This window comes from Homarus americanus, unplaced genomic scaffold (genome assembly GCF_018991925.1).
Source record: "Homarus americanus isolate GMGI-L3 unplaced genomic scaffold, GMGI_Hamer_2.0 scaffold24694, whole genome shotgun sequence".
In the NCBI taxonomy this organism is placed as follows: Eukaryota; Metazoa; Arthropoda; class Malacostraca; order Decapoda; family Nephropidae; genus Homarus; species Homarus americanus.
Window position 1 is genome coordinate 7,854,524 of NW_024732780.1, and position 26,838 is coordinate 7,881,361.

General features: G+C 40.0%; 1 protein-coding gene across 1 annotated transcript; it reads left to right on the forward strand.

Moving 5' to 3' along the window:
- The first annotated feature begins 8,756 nt into the window (after positions 1–8,756).
- Positions 8,757–26,322, forward strand: LOC121869034 (14-3-3 protein epsilon). Its single transcript, XM_042370114.1, has 6 exons — positions 8,757–8,939; positions 16,051–16,250; positions 17,417–17,541; positions 19,721–19,840; positions 20,385–20,590; positions 21,735–26,322. Exons 1-6 carry the CDS (start codon positions 8,876–8,878, stop codon positions 21,797–21,799), a joined length of 780 nt encoding a protein of 259 aa, XP_042226048.1. The 5' UTR covers positions 8,757–8,875; the 3' UTR covers positions 21,800–26,322.
- The last annotated feature ends 516 nt before the right edge of the window (positions 26,323–26,838 follow it).

Consider the following 26,838-nt stretch of genomic DNA (forward strand, 5'->3'; position numbering starts at 1 on the left):
TCAATGTCCTTCTAGATTTCACCAGTTAAATAAACCCATAAGTTGGTGACAAATTTCCCTGTGTAAGTTAGAAAGTTATTTTGGTCTCATTCCTCATGTGAGTCAGTTAAAGACGTGCTGACAATATCCAGTTAAGGTGGAAAATGTAAAGTAATAATATTATTTTGAGAATCCATCTTGGTGTTGTAGCGTAAGTGAGTCATTTAGATGCACTCCCACGCTACCAGTTAAGGTGGAAAATTTAACGTGTGCCGCTTGCAGAATTCATCACCAATATTCAACTCACAGAATCATTAAATTGAGGAATATTTATTATATATTGAAATGTATGATAAAGAAAATATAACTCGTGTCAATATTATTCAGGAACTCCAAAATGGCTGACGAAAACAGTCGTGTATCACCACCAAAACGAGAAGTATTTGTTAAGTGGTTGGCGTCTGATAAATTCTTCATGAATACAGAATTATATATACCAATTAGCGTTCCATTTTTTATGACCTGACCTACAGTTTCTAAGAGGTCATTGCAAGGAGTCAAAGGTCACAGAATCATGTATGTATGTAAGGGTATAACTACATGCTTGTGTGTGTACAGTACGTGTATGTAAGCGCAAGTGTTATGTACGTAAATACATCCAATATAAACACCCACCATTACGCTCACACACACCCATAATGGTCGCCCCTCGTGTAACAAGGCTGGCCGGCCCAATGGTCACCTAGGCGTAAATTTGTTTAAGGTGTAGAAGCTGTCGCCAACACAACAACCACACCCTGAGTTAAGGAGTTCCATGACCCAGTGCCAAGGAATAGGTGTTAGGGAGAGTTACGTGTATTAAATGAAGTTGTATCTACAGTATATGTATTTCTGTGTGCGTGTGTGGTGACCATGAGTGTGTTTAATGGTGTGGTGACCATCTGTGTGTGTGTGATGGTGTAGTAATGGTAAGTGTGGTGACCAGGTATGTGTGTAGGTGTGTGACTCTCCCAAGTGACTAAGCGAGTCGGCATCCTGATTCAAAGTCGTGTATCTGTGCATGACTTTACCTTCTACCCAGAACCCCGCATTCTAACCTCACTACACCGTCATATAACACCCTCTAACTCTACCTATCACCCATACATATATTACTCCTTCTTGTATATATTATTTATTTTATTACATTATTACTGAGATTTAATTTTGATATTATTTATTGGTCTATTAATGAAGATATGTGACATGTTAGCGGGGTTAAGGTTGCTACCGTAGACGTTGAATGACTCACCCGTAGAAGATGATGCCAGGTGAACGATAACTACCGGCACTCCTTTGTTTCATATTTACGGCGATAAGTTTAATGTAGTCAAGAGAAAGATGTACCTGTTGTAGTAAATAGACGTATATATTAGTGTTTAAGGTAGTAGAGGAGGTACAGGGAGGTGTGTTACCGTGTTCCCGCCTCCGTCAATGGACACTTTGGCCAGGACTACCAAAGGCTCTTCTCCTCCCTCAATAATCATATTTCTTAAACTTCCACCGTAAATCAGTTCCAATGAATGAAGAGTGATATATTTTAGCCTCATTAACACAATAGGAGTAGGAATGAAGTTAAATGAGGTGTAATGAGCGTGTAAGTTGTGGTTAAATGCTAAGAGAAGGTTGTTGAGACTGTTAGTATTGACTGTTGCCATGGTAACCGCGTGCTTTAGGTCATCCATCTCCTCCGCTACACAAACTAGTCCCAACCACAACACCACTTTTCTACACTAACAACCCCCCTTATTAAATACATACCGAACCCTAAATACTAATTAATACATATTTTACATAATATTTCAATAACAACTCCAAAATGCTGGAGATAATGTCTATAAGAGAAGTGGTTCCCTCTCAGATCGATTCTCTGTGCTGTCTCTACTCGTCGACACATTAAATTCACTCCATTTTAGGTATTTCTTCCACCAAGCTCTGAAATAATGGACGATTAATTATGGATATGACAGATTAATAATGCTATGTCCTCAAGATGAGACATTATTAGGTGTGGTGCTTGGTGGATGAGGAGGAAGAGGTAGAGTTGTGCTTGAAACATGCGCACTGGGAGGGTGTTGTGCAGGTGTGTGTGTGTGTTGTGCAGGTGTGTGTGTGTTGTGCAGGTGTGTGTGTGTGTGTGTGCGTCTGTATCTGTGTCAGTGTGTGTCACTGATAACTGATTAATAGTATTATTATTATTATTATTAGTATTATTATTATTAGTATTATTATATTTTATTCCCTGGAATATCGTGATTTAATATACACACATTCTGACCACTTACTACCCGCCACGTCACACATAGACATAGATAATCTTTAACCTATTAACATTCGACACGTCACACGTACAGTGGGTAACCTAGAACCAATTGACATCCTCTACGTCACACATAGGTAACCTTTAGCCAATTAGCATCCGCCACGTCACACACAGGTAACCTTTAACCAATTAACATCCACCACGTCACACACAGGTAACCTTTAACCAATTAACATCCACCACGTCTCGCCCACTGAGATAACCATTCAGCATCTGTCACGTGTGTGTGTGTGTGTGTGTGTGTGTGACCGTTATATCTTAATATTTTAGTGTCATTCTTTGTCATTCAGTCAATTAGTCAGTTAATGAACCAGTCAGTCAGTCAGTCAGGTGTAGCTACAACAAATGCAGGGTCAGTCACTACTCGCTCGATCAACGCAACACTTAACTCTCGCCCCCCGTGAGCCTTGTCCGTCACGCCTTGAAAATTATGACAACCCCCGATAATATTTAGTTTAAACCACCGATAACATTTTGTTTAAACCACCGATAATATTTTGTTTAAACCACCGATAATATTTTGTTTAAACCACCGATAATATTTTGTTTAAACCCCCGATAATATTTTGTTTAAACCCCCGATAATATTTTGTTTAAACCACCGATAATATTTTGTTTAAACCCCCGATAATATTTTGTTTAAACCCCCGATAATATTTTGTTTAAACCCCGATAATATTTTGTTTAAACCACCGATAATATTTTGTTTAAACCCCCGATAATATTTTGTTTAAACCACCGATAATATTTTGTTTAAACCCCCGATAATATTTTGTTTAAACCACCGATAATATTTTGTTTAAACCCCCGATAATATTTTGTTTAAACCCCCGATAATATTTTGTTTAAACCACCGATAATATTTTGTTTAAACCGATAATATTTTGTTTAAACCACCGATAATATTTTGTTTAAACCACCGATAATATTTTGTTTAAACCACCGATAATATTTTGTTTAAACCCCCGATAATATTTTGTTTAAACCACCGATAATATTTTGTTTAAACCCCCGATAATATTTTGTTTAAACCACCGATAATATTTTGTTTAAACCACCGATAATATTTTGTTTAAACCCCCGATAATATTTTGTTTAAACCCCCGATAATATTTTGTTTAAACCACCGATAATATTTTGTTTAAACCACCGATAATATTTTGTTTAAACCCCCGATAATATTTTGTTTAAACCCCCGATAATATTTTGTTTAAACCCCCGATAATATTTTGTTTAAACCACCGATAATATTTTGTTTAAACCACCGATAATATTTTGTTTAAACCCCCGATAATATTTTGTTTAAACCACCGATAATATTTTGTTTAATTACATTTTATTAACAGTTTTAGGAGGAAGAGAGAGGAGGGGGGGGGGCAGCTTACCCTTCCATTACAACATGCAAATAGTAGTAAGATTTAAATTCAAATTCTCGCATTATTAACGATTGTCTGTCCGTTAACGGCTATAACGACTGATGGTGTGGGTGATGGTGTGGGTGGTGGTGTGGGTGATGGTGTAGGTGGTGTAAGTGGGCGAGAAAGTGGGCAGTCCAACTCTCTCCTCCCTAACAGGTAAAGGTCGCCATTATACTTGTCACTGATGACGTCACTCTTACGTCACCACCACACCTGTAACCTCACACATGTAATTGATGACGTCACTCCTACGTCACCACTATACCTTTGACATCACACCTGTTATTGATGGCGTCACACATACGTCACCATTACATCGGCCATCACGAAACATCCGTGTATGTGTGTGTGTGTGTGTGTGTGTGTGTGTGTGTGTCTACTCTCGTCTTGCACATAAATAGATAAATAGACAGACAGACAGACAGGCAGACAGACAGACAGACAGACATTTCGACCACTCAATACACTCTTGCTGTGTCAATCTTCCTTACCTCTTTCCTCCTCTCCCCTCTCCCACTCACCTCCCTCTCCCACTCCCTTCTCTTCCTCCTCTCCCCTCTCCCACTCACCTCCCTCTCCCACTCCCTTCTCTTCCTCCTCTCCCCCTCCCTTCTACCCCCCCCACCCCCCCTCAAAGATAACCAGGTGTCTGATTATAATTACCTGACAAGAATCATGGCTACTTGACGTTAGTGTTTACATTGGTGACGTCACATGTGGCTGCCAGTTAGGCTTTATGATAATTATTTTGGGTGAAATTAATAAATAAATAAACAGATAACATAAATGGGGTTAAGTTATCGTACTCAAGGGGTTAAGTTATCGTACTCAAGGGGTGAAGTTATCGTATTCAAGGGGTGAAGTTATCGTACTCAAGGGGTGAAGTTATCGTATTCAAGGGGTGAAGTTATCGTACTCAAGGAATTAAGTTATCGTACTCAAGGAATTAAGTTATCGTACTCAAGGGGTGAAGTTATCGTATTCAAGGGGTGAAGTTATCGTACTCAAGGGGTGAAGTTATCGTACTCAAGGGGTGAAGTTATCGTACTCAAGGGGTGAAGTTATCGTACTCAAGGGATTAAGTTATCGTACTCAAGGGATTAAGTTATCGTACTCAAGGGGTTAAGTTATCGTACTCAAGGGGTGAAGTTATCGTACTCAAGGAATTAAGTTATCGTACTCAAGGAATTAAGTTATCGTACTCAAGGGGTTAAGTTATCGTACTCAAGGGATTAAGTTATCGTACTCAGAGTAAACCGTCGTCCTCAAGGCAGCATAAATTAAACACAATCTCAGTATTTTAAATCTTTCTTAAAACACAAAGTTAAAACAGAACCTTAAACGCTGAGGTGTTTAATTCTCAGGTGATCCATTAATGACCATATATAAAACAGATTAATAACCTAAAGTTGTAATATGATCTCTGAGGTTAAGTTACGAGTGGTTAATGTTATGTTTTCAGGACACGGGGCCATTAACCAGGGCACACACACACACACACGCACACGCACACGCACACGCACACGCACACACTTAAAGAGCTTAGCAGTATGAAGAGGTGGACGTTTGCATCATCACTCGAGTATTGCAACATGCTTACGAGTACCAAGATCATGTGTGGGCAATGGTTGACTTGGAGGAGAGGAAGAGAGGGAGAGAGGGATAGAGAGGAGGAGGGAGTGGAGGAGAAGTGGTAGAGAAGAGGAGGTGGAGATGGGAAGAAGGACGAAAGGTAAGAAGAAGAAGATGAAGGAGAAGAAGAAGATGAAGAAGAAGAAGAAGAAGAAAGTAGCATAAGCAATAATGAGTCAGTACATTTTATAATCCCAGTATATACACCAAGATCACGTTCCCTAACTCGTCACCTCACACATACTTACATTTTACCCTTAAGTACATTCCTAAGACAACGTTCTACTTAAAACTCCATAAACTACTAAATTACTTAATAAATCGTAAAGTATATTATTACGTCAAAGACAAATTCTGTACTTAAAGCGACTTAGCCCTCAACACTTATATTTAAATTCTCGTAAGAAAGGAAATTGACTTATGCTAAAATTTTCAGGTGTTTTTTTTCGCCAGGTGAGCAAAGGTTTAATTAAGGTTATTAAAGGTGTGAGTTGTAGGTTATGATAGTGGTGATATGGTGTACAGGTGGTGGGTCACCTGTGTGTGTGTGTGTGGGTCACCTGTGTGTGTGTGTGTGTGTAAGCAGGATCATCTCTCTCAATTGACCTTTACGTGACCTCCCCCAAAACAACTATTGATCAGGTGACCTTTGACCCAGTGACCGAGTAATCAATTTTAGTTCCATTTTCGGTCATCAGGGTACACGACGGTATCTCGGGATCTGAAAATGGATGGTTGTGTTATCGACAGACAGACAGAGGGACGGGTAGACAGATATGGACAGGGGCGGGTAGACAGAGGGACAGACAGACAGGGACGCATATGCAGAGAGAGGAAAGGGTAGACAGACGTAGTAGTGGGGCGGGGGCGTGGGGCTGCTGGTTCCCTTCATCAGTAGTGTGGGTCTACTCAGGTGTCTGTGTTATAGTGTAAGGGTAAGATTTGAAGGGAGGGTGGCTGGGACAGTATCTCTCTCTCTCTCTTTTCTGATCTGCCCTCTCTGTGGGGAGGCAGCCTTCAGATAACTTATCATCTCGTATCATTGTCAACGTGTCTGTCATTCCTCCCTCACCTCTCACTCTCCTCACCTTCCTCATGACTACCACCTCCCTCACTCCCCATGACTCACTACTTCACCCCCATGACTCACTCCCTCACCTCTATGAGTCAAGGCGCGTCCTCAACCAAGGCTAATCCTCACAAGTCGATACATACATACATACATACATACATACATACATACATACATACATACATACATACATACATACATACATACATGCATGTACGTGTATAGATGAACTAGTAATGGTGTACACTGTCGATTCAACAGAACTTAACCTAGATACCTATGTTAATTTTCTTTTAGGTTAGGTTAAGTTTGGTTAGGTTGGGTTAGGCTCGTGAGGTTTGGTTAAGTTAGGTTGGGTTAGATTACATTAGGAGAGAGAGAGAGAGAGAGAGAGAGAGAGACAGACAGACAAACACAGACAGAGAGGCAGACAGCCTAATCGATGAGAATTCACCCATACGGTATTTATAAAACGTCAATATTTTTCAAACCTTTCAAAAAAAACTGTTCAATCTATTTCAATAACAAGAGGAAAAATATCAGATTCAGTGAACACGTATGAGAAAAACTAAAACAAAATACAAAAGATGATTTTTTTTCATTAATAGCCTCGTGTGTATTAAAATATAGTGTTCATATCAATAATAACTGTTATTAATTGTTTATCGGATATAACAATTTGAAATGAGTTTATCACTATACTATCCAGAGCCTGCATTAACATGTATACTCCCAAGGCCTTACTACACTGTATACTCCCAAGGCCTTCCTACACTGTATACTCCCAAGGCCTTACTACACTGTATACTCCCAAGGCCTTACTACACTGTATACTCCCAAGGCCTTCCTACACTGTATACTCCCAAGGCCTTACTACACTGCTCTCTTAGGGCCTTCCTGTGCTCTGGACATTACTACACTGTACTCCCAAGGCCTTACTATGTATACTCCCCAAGGCCTTACACTTTATGCTCCCAAGGCCTTGCACACTGTGTATACTCCCCAGGCCTTGCTACTGTCTCTCCCAGTTACTACTGTATGCTCCCCAGGGCCTCACTACACTGTGTCTCCCAGGCCTTACTACCTGTGCTCTCCCAGTGCTACACTGTATACTCCCCAGGGCCTCACTACTGTATGCTCCCAGAGCCTTACTACACTGTATACTCCCAAGGCCTTACTACCTGTGTATGCTCCCCAGGCCTTGCTACACTGTATGCTCCCAGGCCTCTCACTACACTGTATACATACACTGTTTGTATTCATATTATTACTGTATACATGCCTGGATTTATATTACATATTCAATTGTAAACCTGTATGGCAATTTTACTGTATAAATAATAATAATAATACTGCATTATTATTATTATTGATATTATTATTATTATTATTATTATTATTATTATTATTATTATTATTGATATTATTATTATTGATATTATTATTATTATTGTTATTATTATTATTATTATTATTATTGTTATTATTATTATTATTATAATTATTATTATTATTATTATTATTATTATTATTATTATTATTATTATTATTATTATTATTATTATTATTATTTTTATTATTATTATTATTATTATTATTATTATTATTATTATTATTATTATTATTATTATTATTACTATTATCATCATTATTATATAGGTTGTTACTGAATGTATTTGTAGTTAGTTAATAGATTTATTTTATTTTTATTTTAAGCCGTTTTCTATATAATGGGTGGCGGTGTTTGTGGGTTAGGGAGAATGTTTTGAGGGAGTTTTTGATATTTATTGATAATTAGTTTGGTGTTGAGGGAGATGAGACGGTATTGATGGATAACTTATTTGTTTTAAGGGGTAATTTAGGTCATTTTTGTCCTGGGTTTTGGTTAAGTTTTTCTGTGTTTATGGAGAATTAATTAAGTTTTGAAGGAGTTAAAACAATATGAGGGAAAATTCAGGGTGTTTTGAGGGAGTTAATGTGTTTATTTTCATTGTATGTGAGATTGTAATTTTTATGTTATATTTAAATGAGTATTGAGGAAGAATTATTTAGTTTGACAGATTTAAAAAGTGCATTTAAAAGTGTTCTTGAGGCTATTTTTCGTATTTATAAAGAATTAATAAGATTTGAAGGGAATTAAGGTGATATATGGGGAGATAAGACTGTAATATATAGATAATTAATTAGATTTAAATTAATATTAGATGGTTTTTTAATGTAAAATGTTTGGTTCAGTTTTCTGCGCGGTGGTTCAAAGGTGGCGGGTGTGGCGAGGCAGCAGGTGTAGACGCGGAGGAATACACGGCTGGGCGAGACAGCTGTCGGGTGCGGCCATATTGTGCGAAGGTTCTTGTGCTGTGCCAAAAACTTCCCTATATCCCCATTTATCGGCGTCATCAGCGCGTTTCCACCATGACGGAGAGAGAGGATAATGTGTACAGGGCCAAGCTCGCCGAACAAGCAGAGAGATATGACGGTAGGATGGTTATAATGTGGATAATTTGGTGTTAATATTACAGGGCGGGCGGACGAGGTACCTAGCCCGATGATGTTTCAAGTTGACAGTCGAGGCGCGGTGAGGTCCAGGCTTATGAGGTTTATACCAGCCCTAGGAGGTGATGGGGGCCTGTATTACTCTACCCTGTTGTCCTCCATGCCCGGGATATTAGATAATGGTTGTTATAATGATGGTGGGCGGCGCGGGGAGAGTGGGCGTGATCAGCCGCCTCTCTTAATTTTTTGACATTTGAAAAGGCGCAGTTATAGGACCGCGTGTTATCGATCATTGGTGGAGGTCGAGGGTGAGGTGATGGCCTCTCGCTCTCCACCCTCCAGGACACATTATCTAGGGATATAGGTTATGGGGGGGGACGGCGACCCCTCCCACCACCCCAGGACACCAAGAGGGGGGTTGGGGGGGGGGGTCAGGGTCAGGGCGTGGACGAGGGGGGGGGGAGGGCAGATGAGGGAGATAGTCAATAATATAATGAACCTCACTATAAATGGCTGCCATGCTCTCCCTTAAGTTACAAAGGAATGTTCCAATAATCAGGGTCTGGTTTCACCTCTTAATATACGTTTTAAAGTCTTATTACCTTTGAGGAAGTAATTAACAGGTGAAAGGAGAGACAGGTGTGTGAGGAAAGGTGAATTATGTCCAGGTAATGTGGTGTAAAGCCTCAAGGTGGACCTCAGAGCTCTGTGTAGTCCTCAGAGTCTCGAGTGTTTATTCCTGGAGTTGTTTCACCACGCGGGAGGTTGTGGGTGTGGTTAGGTTAGAGGCTGACCGAGCGACTCACGAACTAATGCCAAACTATCAGAGAGTTTTTATCGCCGCTTGATGATACTTTGGGACAATTCCTGACGAGCGTTGTAGCGTGATCTAGTTAAGTAAAGCGTCGCGGCAGACCAATACAGCGTTATGTACCTCCATGCGGCCACACCTTGTCCTGGTGGCGACGGAGCATTAATCTCCAATCGGGTTAAAGCCGGAAGTATAAAAGGTTAATACGAGTCTTACCCCACGTTGAGCTATTGATTCCCTCTCTTAGTACAGTACAGCGGCTGACCAAAAGGGTGAGAGAGAAATTTCAACAAAACTGCCATAACTGGAGGTGGTGTCGTTGGCCCTAACGCGTGAGAGGTGTGCGTGTGAAAATTGCCCATAGATGTTTTAAAAAAGTTATTGGTCACCTGAAGATTAGACACCCCAGTTTATCCCGTATGAATATTAATCGCGTGAAAGTTATCTACGAGGTGGTGAGGTTGGATTAGGTAGTTAGGGTAATTTATGCTTGGGTGGTTAACGATCAGGTGAAATAAGCTGAGGTGTGTAAGCTTAACCCCTTGTTTGCGGTTTCGCCTCCGAGCTAAATAAAATCGTTTGCCGTTGGCTAAATATAAAAAATGGCGTCCCCGTAGAGAAGGTGTTAAGGGTATATAAATTTTCTTTTATGTCATATATTGATTTTAATGCTTAGAATATTACTCGTGGGTTTTAAACGGGATAATTCGGCAGGCAGAAGGAAAATGGGCAATACTCGGTAGGTAGAAGGAAAATGGGTAATTGTTTGTTCCCGCGAAACACTGACCTAGACTCTTGTCACCTGCTCCGAGAAGGGTTAGGTATGGTCAAATGTCGACACATACTGTTACTCTTCCTGTGCATGATTCTTTGTCAGGTGAATTATGCTGTGTACATTTTGGGAATCATGACCATTTATCTCGCTTGTGACCTACATAATAATTTCTCGTAGTTTTTAATCAGACTCCTTCTTTTAACTAGAACAATAAGCTGTTACTAGTGTGTGACAACATAGGCTGTGGACAAAGTTCATTAATAGTCTTTGCTACGGTTTATGTAATCTTGCCCTTCTTTGGTGTTCCTGAGCCGAGGGTTGGCACGCGAGCTGGTGATGGACAATAGCACTGACACGCCTCCCCCAGCCTCTACCTGACCTGAGGTTGTGGTATAAGTTAAGAACTTTATTATTTATTTGCCAGAACACAAATATCTATGAGGTTCAGTTCAGGAGAATTACCGGGTTCAGTAATTGGGATTTATTTTCCTTGATCCAGCGACAAAACTCGGTCACTTGTTTAGCTTTGATGCCCACGGCTCCTGGATCAACTGGGATCCTTCAGGAGACTGATTATCTCCTTGTGCTTTGTTTCAGAAAGAACTTTTGAGTTTTGTAAAATATTTCCCCTATGTACTGTATGTTTTGTGGTAGTCAAAGACGTCTTCCCCATGACTGCAAGGTGTCCGTTGACCACTTGACTGACTAGATCCCTGAGTGGCAGGTAAGGGGTGGCGACGAAAAAAACCTACCAGACAATTCCAGAATGAGGCGAGGCAGTTCCAAAAATGGAATTAGTTATGAAAATTCCGTAATGCTTGGGGAGATTTTGCATGGGATATAATGTATAGCACGGTATATGGTAAGTGTAGCAGTGCCCCTCTTCTACACCTTAACGAGAGTGTTTAGAGAATCTGGACTATTCTTGGTAAGATCTTGGACATGTGCTTTATTATATCAGGACCTTGACATTGATTTTTAGGGGAGGTAAGGTAAGGTGGATGTATTCAGAACTCACTAAACTTAAGGTCTTCATACAGTTTGATTTTGCTCTGTTTCATCTACTTCCTTGGATGCTGTGCTGGTGGTTAATCAATAATTCACAGCTTTATTTTATGCTGTTACATCTATGGTATAGCCTTGGATGCTGTGCTGGTGGTTAATCAATAATTCACAGCTTTATTTTATGCTGTTACATCTATAGTACAGCCTTGGATGCTGTGCTGGTGATTAATCAATAATTCACAGCTTTATTTTATGCTGTTACATCTATGGTACAGCCTTGGATGCTGTGCTGGTGATTAATCAATAATTGCAGCTTTATTTTATGCTGTTACATCTATGGTACAGCCTTGGATGCTGTGCTGGTGATTAATCAATAATTCACAGCTTTATTTTATGCTGTTACATCTATAGTACAGCCTTGGATGCTGTGCTGGTGATTAATCAATAATTGCAGCTTTATTTTATGCTGTTACATCTATGGTACAGCCTTGGATGCTGTGCTGGTGATTAATCAATAATTGCAGCTTTATTTTATGCTGTTACATCTATGGTACAGCCTTGGATGCTGTGCTGGTGATTAATCAATAATTCACAGCTTTATTTTATGCTGTTACATCTACACCCGGGGATGCTGTTCATGATTGATCAATACACCAGTAACTGCAGAGGTTTAGAAAATGGGCCTCACATTTATTTTTTCAAATTTTCCTTTTAAATTTATTTCTTTTATACTGAATGCATGTTTGATAATGAACAACAACAACTTTAATTTTTGATAATCATGTTTTGAATCTTGATAGGAAAGGCAGCTCCTATGATGCTCCCAGAGATTTAACATTACTGAACATTCTGATCACTGACACATGACCCCACCCAAACCCCACCCCACCCAGTGATCCTAGGGTGGGTCGGGTTCATGCATGGCCCACCCCACCCCACCCTCAGGAATACTACAGTGTCATGGTGAGCAACATTCTTTATTTCCTTGCTCAATACCAGATTTTTTATCGTCTTAGATCCTGCAAAAGGTAAAGTGATCTCCCTTGATGGTGTTGTCTGGTGGTAACTGCTGTGTGTTGGAGATGAGGCAGTTGATCCTATAAGCTTGCTGGAATTTTATTATTTTATTTTAATTTTTCCCAATAAACTGTTGTCTTCTAATCCACTTATACAAAGGATAATTAAGAGCACCAATGAATGGATAAACAACATGTTTATTTGGTAGTGTTTCCCTTCATGGGACCTAACATGTCCGGCATAGAATACAACAACGGACATTGATAACTCTTGACAGATAAAATCAATAACAAGTTCATTACTATAAGAGCCTTAACTTACCTAAATCTTTTATCTTATAACAGAAATATACAGTCCATAGCAGCTCAAGGTGGTGATTTATTTAGCTGCATTTTGTTTCACCATTCGACCAAGTCATTACTGTACTAGTGAAAAGTTGTTACACACAGTACCTTTATAGTACAGTATATCGATAGTTTCAGCAAGAGGCATAATCATCAACAATGGTTTAATGTTAGATGAGGTCATAACATAGTTGGTTAAATCCTGACAGTTGTCTTTCTTTAGTGGAAGTGAATGAATCTTAGCCTATGAAAAGTAGAGGTGTTTGTGATGATGGACACTGAGAGGGGACATACAGTACTTATTACAGAGAGAATTGGGTAAATAGGGCAGCTTTCTTTGTGTATCTTTGACAGTCTGTACATTAAAGACCTGACCCAGCCCCAGATGTGTACAGGTAATTTTGAATATACTGTACATGTCCTCATAAATGGCTTCATTGACTTTATCTGTGTGTTGGTGCTGTTAATCTCACTTCCCCCGAGGAGAGCCACTTGCATCACAGTCAGCTTAGCTTTAATATTTTACAAGTTTAAGTAACTACCACATGCATTTTACTGGCAGCTGGTAGTTCCCTGAGTTATAATATGTATGCAGCTTTAATGTGTGTGTGTGTGTGTGTGTGTGTGTGTGTTTTTCCCCAGACTGTGCAGGCCATTGTGGTGGTCACAGTTTACATGCTTCCCTGTGCTGTAAGGATAATTAGTGAAGTGTTATAGTGCATGATAACTATGGCTGTAATAAGGAGTACTGTTTGATGAGTGCGTGTGTTGGGTAGGCTGGGCTGGCAGTGCAGAGGAGTCATACAAGGACTTGCATTTCTGAGCAAGGTGTTTCTGTCTCTGAATTAAATGTCACACAGGTACAGTAGGTTTGGGATGGGTGGATGTGTTGAATCAAGGATGGGGCTTAACTGGACAAGAGGGTTTAGTGTCAGCCGTGGAGACAACTACAGTACAGTATACATAAACCTAAGGGAGCTTTAGTTGTTTTATAAGAGGATTATGGGAAACAAACATGAAGGGACTGACCACTGGGGTGTTTCATTTTAGGGTTTATCTACATCTCTTCCTGTGGGAGACAACTAAGCAGATTTTTCTGTTGGCCTTGGAACTTTCCTCTTCCATTGCGGCCACACATTATATTGCTGGAATATTGAATGTGAAGAAAACACTGTTGAGGAAGAAGACAGTGTGGTATGAAAGATGAGTTCTTGTGGAGCATACCTTGGTAGAGGAGATGATAGATGTGGTTGGGATGGGGTACAGGGACACACTTCTGGTCATCACATTACACTGACAGTTTCTCGGGAGGAATGTGTTGCCGTTGACACAGCTTCCGTGAATTGGGACGACGGAAACTTGTACAGTGATATCACTCTTTATTTAATGAATGTTTTCTATGATCTCACTTGTCTGAAATTTGGATATCAGAGACAGACACAGGAGGTGGGGGGGAGGTGTTCCGGGACGGAGGAGCAGGGAGGTGCAATAAGATTATCATAGAAAAAAAAATTTAAATTGCTTAATGACATTGTGTCAAAATAATTTATGACAAATTGAAACAGTAGGATGTGGTTCCCTCTGGATTTGAGTGTGGGGGGAAGTCAAAGTAATTTTGAGAATGTTAAGAGGGTGTAGATCTACATGGAAGCAATCCCAAGCTTGTACAGTACACTACCCTATTGCTTTAGGTTAGTTAAGCTGAATTCAGTGATGGCTTCTAATGTGATGATGGATCTTTTGGTTGGGGTTTTAGCATTATTTGTTTGCTATTGCTTGAGCAGCTGAAATATCTGCTCCTGCTTGGTACAATATGACAGTTTTGGGGCGATGAGTGGTCAAAAAAATGTTCAAAGTGGATATAAGAAACATTGTGTGGCGCTGTTGTGAGTCGAGGGTTTGAAACGGTAACACCACGCTGAATCTGTCCCAGTTTGAGAGCATCTTGAGGTGTTGATGGGAACCGGTGACTGTTGCATGTAGTTGTAAGTTATGTAGAGGCAGAACAAGTGTGTACACGGCACAGCGGTCGAGAGTAGAACTGCATAGCATAGTAAACCTGGCTTGCTGTGTGTGTTGCTATCTAGTGAGACGTGGGGTTAACTTCTGCTTTTATGAGAGTGAACACTGTGATCCATTTATAATGTCTGGGTTTCCCCCAACAAAGGGCGAGAGGTGAGGCGGCGGATACAGTGATAAGGACAATGATGCAAGAGGGACCAGTGTACTGTGCTGTATGTGTGGAATGGTAAATAGATTACACACACTGATAAAGAGATACTGGGAACTAAAGAAACTCTCTTAAGACAAAATATTAACCTATAAACTACAATTGCTGTTAATTTGGTCAGGTAAGGCAAGTCCATGAGGAGAGAGTAAGAAGGTAGACTGTCCTTCGGGTAGTACTGTAACATCTGTCCCGGTGTTCCATTAGCCACTAGTAGTTCAGATATTTCCAGCTTGAATACTTTACAGGAATTTTGTTGTTTTATAGATGCTGCCATGTAGAGATGAGACCCATTAGGTGTGATTCAATTATTACCATATCTCTTAAGAAATAACTTAACATTAATTACTATGGTCCAAACATGCCCCTGTGAGGAGTGACATTAACCCTTAAAGTCTAACAATTATTCCCCGACTCCCCTCCAGGTGTACAACAGTGGAACACAAATGAACATGAAATTTCCACCGATGATGACCGCTGTTTTAGGGGTTAAATATAGGTTAATGTGTAGGAGTTACAGTCTGATTCACAGTAGGTTTAGAGATAATTTATTGGCTTGAAATAGACATAACCTCATTGTGTGTGAGGCAGTAACTTGTCCTGAACCTATAGAAGTTAGTCTCTGGCGCTACAGGTTGGGTCACAAAATGCCAACAGCTCGCTCCCCGTGGTGAAACTGAGTCACAGGAATGAATCTCTGAAATTACAGTACAGTACTTAGCCTGTTTTATCTCGTTTAGGGGTCAATGCTTCATTTTGGGAGGGAGTGAGCTTTTGACTCGGACTGTACCGTTACTACCCGGTACTTTACTTGGGTAAAATCTTTTCTTGTCATTGAGTCTCGTTTATGCTGTTCTTTATGACTTGACAAATTTGGTCATGGTTATATTAAATAGGGAATATTGTCTTTTACAGAAATGGTGGAAGCCATGAAGATGGTGGCGTCAATGGACGTGGAGCTAACAGTAGAGGAGCGAAACCTCTTATCTGTCGCATACAAGAACGTCATCGGCGCACGACGAGCCTCATGGCGGATCATCTCGTCTATTGAGCAGAAAGAAGAGAACAAGGGCGGTGAGGAGAAGTTGGAGATGATCAGGAATTACAGGACACAGGTTTGTATCGTAGCTAAATGGTTCCTCTGTCTCGTGTTACTGCAGGTAGGTCACTGTGGCTGACATTAAGTCTAGTTGTTGAGCACGACTTTTGTTCTTTGTTTATGAATACTCAAGTTTCCTCATTGATTAAACATAAAACTGTTCACCTGTGGATGTGTTGACTTCGACCACAAATACCTGTTCAATGTCGAGATAAATAAGTGACAGTACCGAGTCTGTAAAGGGGTTAGTGGACAACACATTCCAAGTTCTCCTTAAGGATTGGATTTTGTAATTATTGGAAATGTGTGCATAGAATTTTATAAGACTAATTGTAGCAGACAGGATGGGTGGGAATATGTACAGTACTTGTGAAAACTGCCGAGCTGGTCATCAACGCAGATGTAAACGTTGAGCCTAACTGGTGATGAATTCAGAGAAAATGTTGTTTTAGATGACATGTAAACAATAGATGTGAATTTTAAAGGTAATTACAGTATGTACAGTACAGTGTTTGCAGGTGTAATGTGGTTTTTCCTTTACTCATTCACAACAAAATATTATGAGTTGATTCTTCAAGTTTTCTGTAATTTTGTTTGATAATTGGTTAACATTTTATAATTTACTGTAATCAGTACTTGAAATACAAATCATGGTACTGTAGGTGACTATTTGTAGAGTGAGACACACCTTTCTTAACCAACACTACTGTGCATCAAAGAAATGTGACTTGGCATTTTTGGAATTTGCTACTATTTAAAATTAGAATTTTTAAAATTTTGGAAAAATTTAACACACACACACACACAACACACACACAACACACACACAACACACACACAACACACACACACACACACACAACACACACACACCCACCCACCCCACTTGAACCCTTCCAATGCCACCCATCATTTTGTTGTGTACAGTAAACTCTTTCAGACTTGACCTTGGAACTGACCTTGTACGGCATTCCATCATTCACCAGTGTTGCCACCACAACTTTTGCTCACATAATTTCAAATACTCTTGACTTATTCCTTTAGTCCAGCAGGTTCTTCCTTCGACCCTTTGTATTCATGCACTGAGGACATCCTGGTCCTTTTAAGTATTGTGTATGATGATGAAAACTTAAAATGTATGCTTTATTTATTTATTTTATTTTATTTTTTAACTTTCTTCAGGTGGAAAAAGAGTTAAAGGATATTTGCTCCGACATCTTGGGTCTCTTGGACAAACACCTCATCCCCACCGCTTCTGCTGGAGAGAGCCGTGTGTTCTTCTACAAGATGAAGGGTGACTACCACAGGTGAGGTCATGGATATAGTTGTGTAGGTCATCTTGGTCATTCCTGTTCCTCTGGTGAAACATACTTGGCTGCTCAACTCTCTGGTGAAACCTCCATATAGCAGAAGTTTCTATCCACAATTCGTTAGATGAGTGAAATATCCATATGGCGGACTTCTCTATCCACGTAATCCGTTAGATGGGGGGTTTCACATCTAATGGAGCCTTGATATAATGGATTTCCCTCTCCACATAGTCCATTAAATAGAGGTTTCACTGTACAGTATATCTTGACAAATATTAACCACAGTTACTCATTTATATATTAAAGCATTTCATTATTTTGGAACGTGACAATTATGAGTATCACGTATGGTATCAACGTAATGTTCTCGTGTGGAAGAGCTATTACCATTGTACAGGTGTAACACATCTCGACCTCCTTCAGCCTCTCCACCCATCAGTCTCTTATTTTTTTTAGCAACTTGTAATCATTACTAACACACACACACACACACACACACACACACACACACACACACATACATTCCTCATCACTGATATTATGAATTGGTTCCACCATTGTACTGTAGGAGTTCATGACAAGTGAAGGAAAAAAGAGCATCCATTATGCATAGATTGATAAACTGGACAGCAAATTCAAATATAGGTTGAAAATGTAGTAAGTATCAGTACAGTAGTGGGATAACATAGTGGAGATAGCAGGGAAATAATGTTAGGCAAGGTATAATATCCTCAGTGTAGCTTGAGTAAGAAAATGCTTGTCTGCTTCAACAACATTTATGGGTGAAGTTTTGATCTGGGGAAGATGGTGGGCAAGTTGGACATTCCTCACACAGTACAGTACACACTTGATAAGGGGAGAGTTGTGGTAGTGTTGGGTATGTCAGAGTACTGTAGTGATGTGTATGGTTGAGGTGTGAAAATTTCCATTATATATGTTGGGAAATTGCTTTAATTTGGTAGTTTGTGTCATCTTAGGTGTCTCAGGTTAATATATATTTAGTTATTAAATTTTACAAGAAAGAGTTTAGTTTTGCAGTTAAGTTGGTTCATTCTTCAGTTTTAACAGGCATCTTAGCCTTTGTTTTTGTCCTAAATTTAGTATTGGCAGGAGGCAGTGGAAAGACAAGACATGCTCATGTGAAGCCTTGTGTGCGACTCGTCCAGGAACCCCTGTTGGCAGTATTTTACGAGCTCTGACATCTCTGCCAACAGGTATCTTGCCGAGTGTGCCACTGGCAACGGAAGAACTAGAAGCAGGGGTAAATATAGTTCCGTGGAAGTCGTTTCCCCTAACCGCTCGTTTAGATTGTCCTCCTCAGATGTTTTAGAATCTGTTTTATGACAAATGCTATTTTGTTCAAGGCCACCGTCACCACCACCCACATTACCCTACTCAAAACAATTCTTTGTTCTGCTTAGGCTAAATTGAACCCTTGTGTAGTGTGGTTCATTGCTTTGTATCCTTAGCTATGATGTGCTGACATAATTCTGTCTTCACAATTGCTGTACGAAGAGGTGAGACACAAGTTTGAGCGTGAATTGTTCCAGGGATCCCCTAGACCGGTGCTGTTCTGGAACTACAGGTGTTGTTGTCCAGCATACCTACACTTAGAAGCCTTTTATCCTCATTAAAACCTTGATGTTCTGGAACAATATTTACCCCTGAGGACATGGTTAAAGGATTGAGTTGTTAGTCATTGTCACTGGGATGAAGAGTGAACAGTAAAAGTAATGTGGCCTCCTGTCGCATACACTAACCCTAAACATGGGGATACAGTACTGTATTGTACCTCACTCTTGTTGACATTATTCAAACTTTAAAATTGTTCTCTAACAAAATTCAGAATCTCCCTTTTTTTTATTTATTTATTTTTTACTGTGAAAGCTCTCGAACCCTTGCCAATGTTTCTGCAACTCCCGCACTGAATGACCCCAGTGAAGTGTACCTTAACAGTTGTTGGTCATCCAGAAATATATATTTATATATATATCCCAGTGGCTTTAAACGGCATGTTACTGCTCTTTAAAAAAAAATACTCTGCCGACCAACAATAAAATTTTTGGTGCAGAGGCTCAAATAAATTAACCACTTTGCCCCGACCAACATAAAAAAAAAATATATATTCTTGGTGCAGTACCTAGAGACACACACGTACGTCTGCCCTCCTCCACAGGTATCTGGCCGAGTTTGCCACGAGTAACGACAGGAAGGCAGCCGCTGAGAACTCCCTCGTGGCGTACAAGGCTGCCAGCGATATTGCCATGACAGAGCTGCCCCCCACACATCCCATCAGGTGAGTTCCTTCTGTCCTCCCTCCCTCCCTCCCTCCCTCATTCCTCCTTACCTCACCTCCCCTCCTCCCTCCCTCCTCCCTCCCTCCCTCCCTCCCTTTCCTCTCTTCCTCCCCCTCCTTGGTCACAACTGATGTTTACTGTATTGGTTGTGTTGTTAATCTTGCCGAGAGGAATTAATTCTTTCTTAGAGTGAAATTTATTTTTTTTTAACTTGACTGTGATTGTTGCATTTTCTTGTGGTGTGATTGATGGTAAGGTTAGGAATGTGATTGATTGACATTAATATAAGGAATGTGATTGATGGCCATTGTGTACTATTTGGTGGTCATTGGTATTGGCTGTGTTATATTACTCTCGTGTTTAATTTTAGGTACGGGTGACTTTCATTAATGAGCTGGTTCATGTGTATATGTTTAGTGTTTTCTTAAGGTTTCATAGATGGTTTAGAAGTATTTTTTTGGCATTTCAGAACTCTATATTGCCTCTGTCTCTTCCTATTCTGTGTTTGTGCGCGTCTTTTCAAGTGACTGTTTTATCTTACAGGTTGGGTCTGGCCCTCAACTTCTCCGTTTTCTACTACGAGATTTTGAACAGTCCGGAACGAGCATGCCGTCTGGCGAAGGCTGCGTTTGATGATGCAATTGCAGAGTTGGACACATTATCAGAGGAAAGCTACAAGGACTCTACTCTTATTATGCAGCTGTTACGAGACAACCTCACGTTATGGACCTCAGATATGCAGGGAGAAAGTGAGTTCCTGGGTAACGTCATCTATGTAAACCCCTACGACAGAGCTCATAAGGGCAACTAATAGTGGTCTGTGATGGTGACTTGACCCCTACGAACACCAGTAAAGAAATGTCTAGGTGGTTATGTAAGGAAATGTTTAGGTGGTGATGTAAGGAAATGTCTAGGTGGTAATGTAAGGAAATCTTTATGGAAACAAGATCATTTATCACCCTTCTCCCTACTCTCTTCCCTGGTTTTAAAGGGGAGCATATAATGTTTACCTTGCTTGTCTTGTTTACAAATATATTACTTTTTTTTTCTCAAGCATTTTTACACACACACACACACACACATAGGGGGAACTTGACACTTAATTGCTTTCTGACTATTATAGTTTTACATTTTTTATATGGCTATAGAGTTAAGTTCATCTGAGGTCTGCAGATGTTGCTGGAATTAGTTAGGCAGCTCCAGGCTTCTTCCTGATAGCAGCATCACCACACAAGAAGTAGGTAACCTTATTTAGATGTTGATAGCATTTTTGTAGTTATTGGGTTAGGTTAATTTTTCTTAATTTAAGTCTCTGATTGTTTAGGTCATATTATTATTTAGCTGTTTTAGGTCGTATTATTATTTAGCTGTTTGTTTAGGTCGTATTATTATTTAGCTGTTTTAGGTTATTATTATTTAGCTGTTTAGGTCGTATTATTATTTAGCTGTTTGTTTAGGTCGTATTATTATTTAGCTGTTTGTTTAGGTCGTATTATTATTTAGCTGTTCTCTTTGACACGCTCGTTGGTCTTGAAGCTTTACCAACACTTCCGTCATTACTTTAAGATAGACTGCGTGTATGTAGACGCTGCCCTTCATATTAACTAACTATGGTAAGTGTAACCTTGTAGAATTATCCACCATGTGACCATCTCCATCCACACGTACTTAAAAGTTCTCGGGCATTACATATTGTGGACATACAGTTTGTCGAGTAATATTGTGCTATGTCAACAATGGCCCACTTTGACTTAACAACTGTCTTAGATTTTGTTCTTTGTAACTTCGGTTAACATTTGTGTTTAACACCTTTTAGGTGGTTCATCTTTGTAGTGTGTGGACAAAAGGTGCAGTCACTACAGTTTATGACTCTATATATATATTGTGTTCCAGGTGGAGATGGAGAGCAGAGAGAGAAAGAACAGGTGCAGGATGTGGAGGACCAGGATGTAAGCTAATGTGGTAGTGGCGGCGGTGGCCCCTTCACCTCTCCACCACCACCATCACCACCACCTCCTCTTACTCCTCCTCTACCACCACCACCACCACCACCACCCCTTCCCACAGTGGAGCTCCAATACCAACACCTCTCTCCAACACTGCCAAAGATGTCTACATCACCTACACCATTTTGCAATGGAGAGAAGATGACTCGAGTGCTTTCCGAAGAAGTGCTTGTAGAAACGCAGTTACGGGGAAAGGGATGGGTTTTCTGTGTACATTCATTAGTTCTGATAACTTATGCCTATGGTTGCTGCTCACCAGTGAGATATCTCCTGTAAATTTAGCATGCTTTAACTTAACATGGTAACCAGTTGTATATTTAGATGTATTTGCTGTGTCAAGGATTAAATCTCATCCAGAGTATGGTGTGGACATTTTGGTTGGTTGCATTCCCTGTGCAAAGTGAATTTGTTAACTGCTGGAGCTCTGCTGTGATGACGGGAAAGGACTTGGCACCATCATTCCAATCCTTCGTCCTAAGTTCGGCATTTTCATCACACTCTTTGTGTTTGAAAAGATCCATTGCATCATTTGTTGTGTATTTATTATTGATATTGGTACGTGATAAGAAATTTAAATATTAGGTAGGTTAATTCTTTTTTAATACTATGATTTCCTTGTATATTTTCATGGGGTCTTAAATTAAGACCATTTTTCCGTTAATCCCTCTTTGGTGTTCGGTGTCTCAAGTGGGCGTTTATGTTCCCCAGCTCAATGTTGACTTACGGCCCGGGGTGAGCGAGTTGGGCGACCAAGATCCAGCTTAACCAGCCTTTCCCCGCCCCGACCCCCAAAATGCCCACCCGGGTTGGGGTTGCATATCCTCAATATAATCCTGAGGCCAGCATTTCCTCTCTAGCATTGGGTCATTTACATTATCTTGACATTTTTTGTACCATGCAATCTCTCTTCCCTACCGTGTGAATGAGCTAAAGCGCGTCTTGGCACTTATTTTCTCGCTTGGGGAATTAGCACAGTTAAGTTGATGGAATCTTCTTTTGATCGTTTGTCTGTCTGTCCAAGTTGTCTTGTTGTTCTAACCGTTTATATATCATTGCTGAACATGTTCATTAGAAAGAAGTTTGTGGCCTATTTGGTAGGGTGTTTACGGACGTCCAGCGTGCCCGAGACGATCCGGACGGAGACGTTAAGAGTTTTTCGGGCAGCCGGGCAAAGAGGGGCTCGGGGCGTTGATCGCGTGGACTAGTAGGTAAACTTCACTTTAAGGCTTGGAGCTGTACAGTACGTAGAGCATCCCTAGATCAGCGGTCTTGCCCCGGACTTCTTAGTCTCCCCTAACTTCTGAGTCACATCATTTAGTGTTTACTGAGTAGAGTTTGCGCTTCAGTACACTCGTGCTTTTCCCCAGCTGTGTGTGATTGAGGTCACAAAAATTGACTGTTCAGTACAGTAACGAGCCTTTTCTAGACCATTATAAAAGGTCCCATTACTTGACCGGAGCCCCCTCGTGGGTTCAAGTAACTAGACAGGAGCCTAAATGAACTGGAACAGGCAAGTTGAGTGTTAGAGTAATAGTGTTCCACTGCTGCTGGTGCAGAGAAAGCATCATCAAAGTAAGCCGAGTCATTGATCAGAGCAGAGTGAACGTTTTTAATCTCGTAATGAATATCACCGCCGATCAGTCTTGTCTATTGAGAATCCAGCCGGCCTATAGCTTTAGTTCCATCTTTTACCTCAATATTTTGTTGATCGCTTGGTGCTGCCTGTCGTTGCAAAACAAAACTTCCCCCTTGTTGCAGCTAAGGGCATTTGAATAAGAGCCACTTGTTTGATGTAATGTTATTCCTTTTGGGATAGGCACACAGGTCACTTTCAGAGTTGCCAGATTAAATGTATCATCTTTTAAAACAAGTCAGCCATATGACCTGTCATACAGTACCTACAACATAGTAAACTAAAAGCACTGATTTGACCACATATTCCAGTTCACTATAGTCTTATAGAGTATTAATGCATTACCTTAAAACAAAATCCTTATTTTGGAAAAAAGCTGTATTGAGTGTGAGCATTCTGTTCATTCAAAAGTTTGCTCACTAGTTGGAAGGTGTTTGTGGGTTGGTGGTAGATAGTGTCAACAAGTGTTGACAAGTTCCCTTTCCTTCTCCTTTTCCCACTCTCTCTACTTTTCCTTCAGTTGAGGGGAGCTGTTCTCCTGTATCTCACTGGATGAGAAGAGAAAAGGTGTTGAACATTATCTTCTACCTGGCCCACTGAGCCATTTAACTAGCTCGAAAATTCCCCCTTCCCTCTCATCCACACTTACTCCCCTCCCCCCCTCCCTCACCATCCCTGACCCTTCGTTTCATGTGGGTCACTCCTAGTTGCTGGTACAGTAGGCTATGCTTAGCCCTTCCTGGCTTCTTCCGTGTCTAGTATTTGTGTCGCAACTGGGGAAAATTGACCCGGGTGCAAAACTTGCCTAAGCTCGGAGTCGCTTGTTGCGTCACATCTTGTGCTTTGTCATTTGAACGATCACAACTATCCATTTTAATATCTACATTGTCAGTGAACGGAGGAATTGTTACTTCTCGATCATTAAAGTTGGATATCGTGCGTGGTTTCCGTAAGGTTACCGCTTTTATAAGGTTGGTGGAATCTTGAGAGGTCAGTCAATCTGAGCTGCTGCTGGTGCTTCAATAAGGCTCTTTTTATTTTTCAGTATCTTGAGGGAACAATCCTTATTGATGTGCTTCTTATAGGAAAGCTCTCAGTTACTGACCACATTACTTGTTTTATGACCCAAGACATTCCAGAGAGCATTTTCGTTGTGGAACACCTTAATGAGCAACCAAGCGATCACATCTCGGGCCTAATCGTGCTACCGCTGCCAGCAGATGGCTACCACTGTCGGTGATTAGCACTTTCTTACAGTTCTTGGTGCTAGCAGAAACGATGCCTCCTTAGGCTCTCATGTGGCAATAAAAAAAAAATTTTGACAACTGACACAGGTGCAGGTTCTTAAATTCACATACCAGTTTAAAAATACAAAGAAAAAGAGCATTTTATGTGTACAGTAACTAAAAGGGTCTGTGCTGGCATATTCATTCTGTAGAGGCTTTTAGGTAGGGCTGGCTAAGTTTGTGGCCAGTCATTTGTGTTAAAACCTAGGAAGTTCTGCCTCACAAGATGTTTGTTTGGGTTTAGTTTCCAGGTTTGGCATAAATGCGTGGCAGGAGATGGAGCGTGTAGTAGATTTGCAGAACACCAGCCACAACAGTACAGTAGCTGTCAATACAGTCCACAATTGGTATGACCATGTGTTGTATTTTTTACTACAATACTACTCATTATACAGTACAGTACATGCTATACACCAAGAGTTGTGAATCTTGCTAGAATGTGCCCCTCTATGTAAATACCAAATTGTGATAGGCAAAGCACATGTGTCAATGCACTTGCATGTCAAAAGTGTTTGATTAAACCTCATATTCTCTATATTGATTATTTCTTACCCTATTTTGATTATTTGCCAACATTAGTCTTGAAGAAGTGCTTTTATATGAAAGTCTACCAAATGTTGTTAATGAAGTTAGTATAAAGAAGCAAGAGTTGTGTGTTTTAGTTAGTAAGTTATATCTGGGCTGTTGAGGATGGTATATATCTGGGGAAACTTGAGGTCCTGAAATATTGAGAGCCATTCTGTATCAACTGGTATAGTATAGTGACACATGTGCAGTTTACACTTAGTCTATGTGATGCAGCAGTGTTGTGTGTTTCACAGCAATATGGATTAAGGATATGACGGTGACAAACTCCATTTTCGTGCAGTCTGACCCTCGTGTAAAGGGCGGCTAGCTGTAGTCTCTGAAGAATTAGATTATTACCAGTACAACTTCTCTGCATATGTCACTTTACTTTATTTTATATTTTTTTACTGTTGCTTCTAGTTGTCTGCACTTGTCTGTCGAGTCACACAAAACTTTATCATTATTTTCTGTGGGTCAGCTTGCATCATCATCTTTGCTTCTGTAACATCACTCACACACACAACACAAACACAACCCCACACACACACACACACAAACCATATATAGATACAGTAAACATAAATTTCTGTTAATTACCCATAAAAGCATCCTGGTGACAGTAAGCCTAAGGAAGCTTTTCTCCCTCCCTGGGCTTGGTAGATGTTTCTTTCCTCCTTCCCTCTATAAAATGTCTGGCTTTTGTTCAGAATTTTGTTTTTCTCTTGTTAATGAAAAAAAAAAAAAGATTGAAGAAAAGTTTGTCCTCTTAAAACACTTGGTAGATATTGTTTTCCTCTTCCTCTCGATATAACTTTTTTTTTATACAGGTATTTTTGGTTTTCTTTCTGTTAATGAAGAAAAAGAAGATTGAACATAAGATTCTCCTCCAAAACACTGTATCTATTTCTGGGGATTTTTACCATGTAATTAACTTGCTTGATCTTAACACATCTCAGTTTCACAGTTCTGTATAAAATGTCTTAATGTTATTATATAGTCTTAATTAACCTTTAATAAATACTGTACTAATATTTGGGGATTTTTAGCAGGTCGGTCTCTTGAGTTTTGTAACCCAAGTGTTGTCTGTATAGGTGTGGTGCTGGTTATAATTTATTTTTTATGGGGGGGTTGTGGTGCAGTAGATAGCTGTACCCTCAGTGTGAAGGAAACATTGATAACTTAAATAGACCCTCAAAAGTTGTCAAATAATGTAAGAAGACAATTTTTGCATTAAATAACAATATGTGACCACAATTTGTGTAGATGCACACAAATATGTACAGGTGTACAGTACAGTACATGGGTAACATTTTAAGAAGTTCTGGTAAGTTATTTATAGTAACTGACAAGAGATTACACTACACAAGAAGGTTATGATCCAACCTGAAACAGGAGGGGATTAGTGATATTGTACTTGGGTATTGTGACCTTTATTCAAGACATCTCTAAGAGGTAAGTTAATATACAGAGGCTCTTCAAAAAGGTTATGACCTGATGCCACGGAT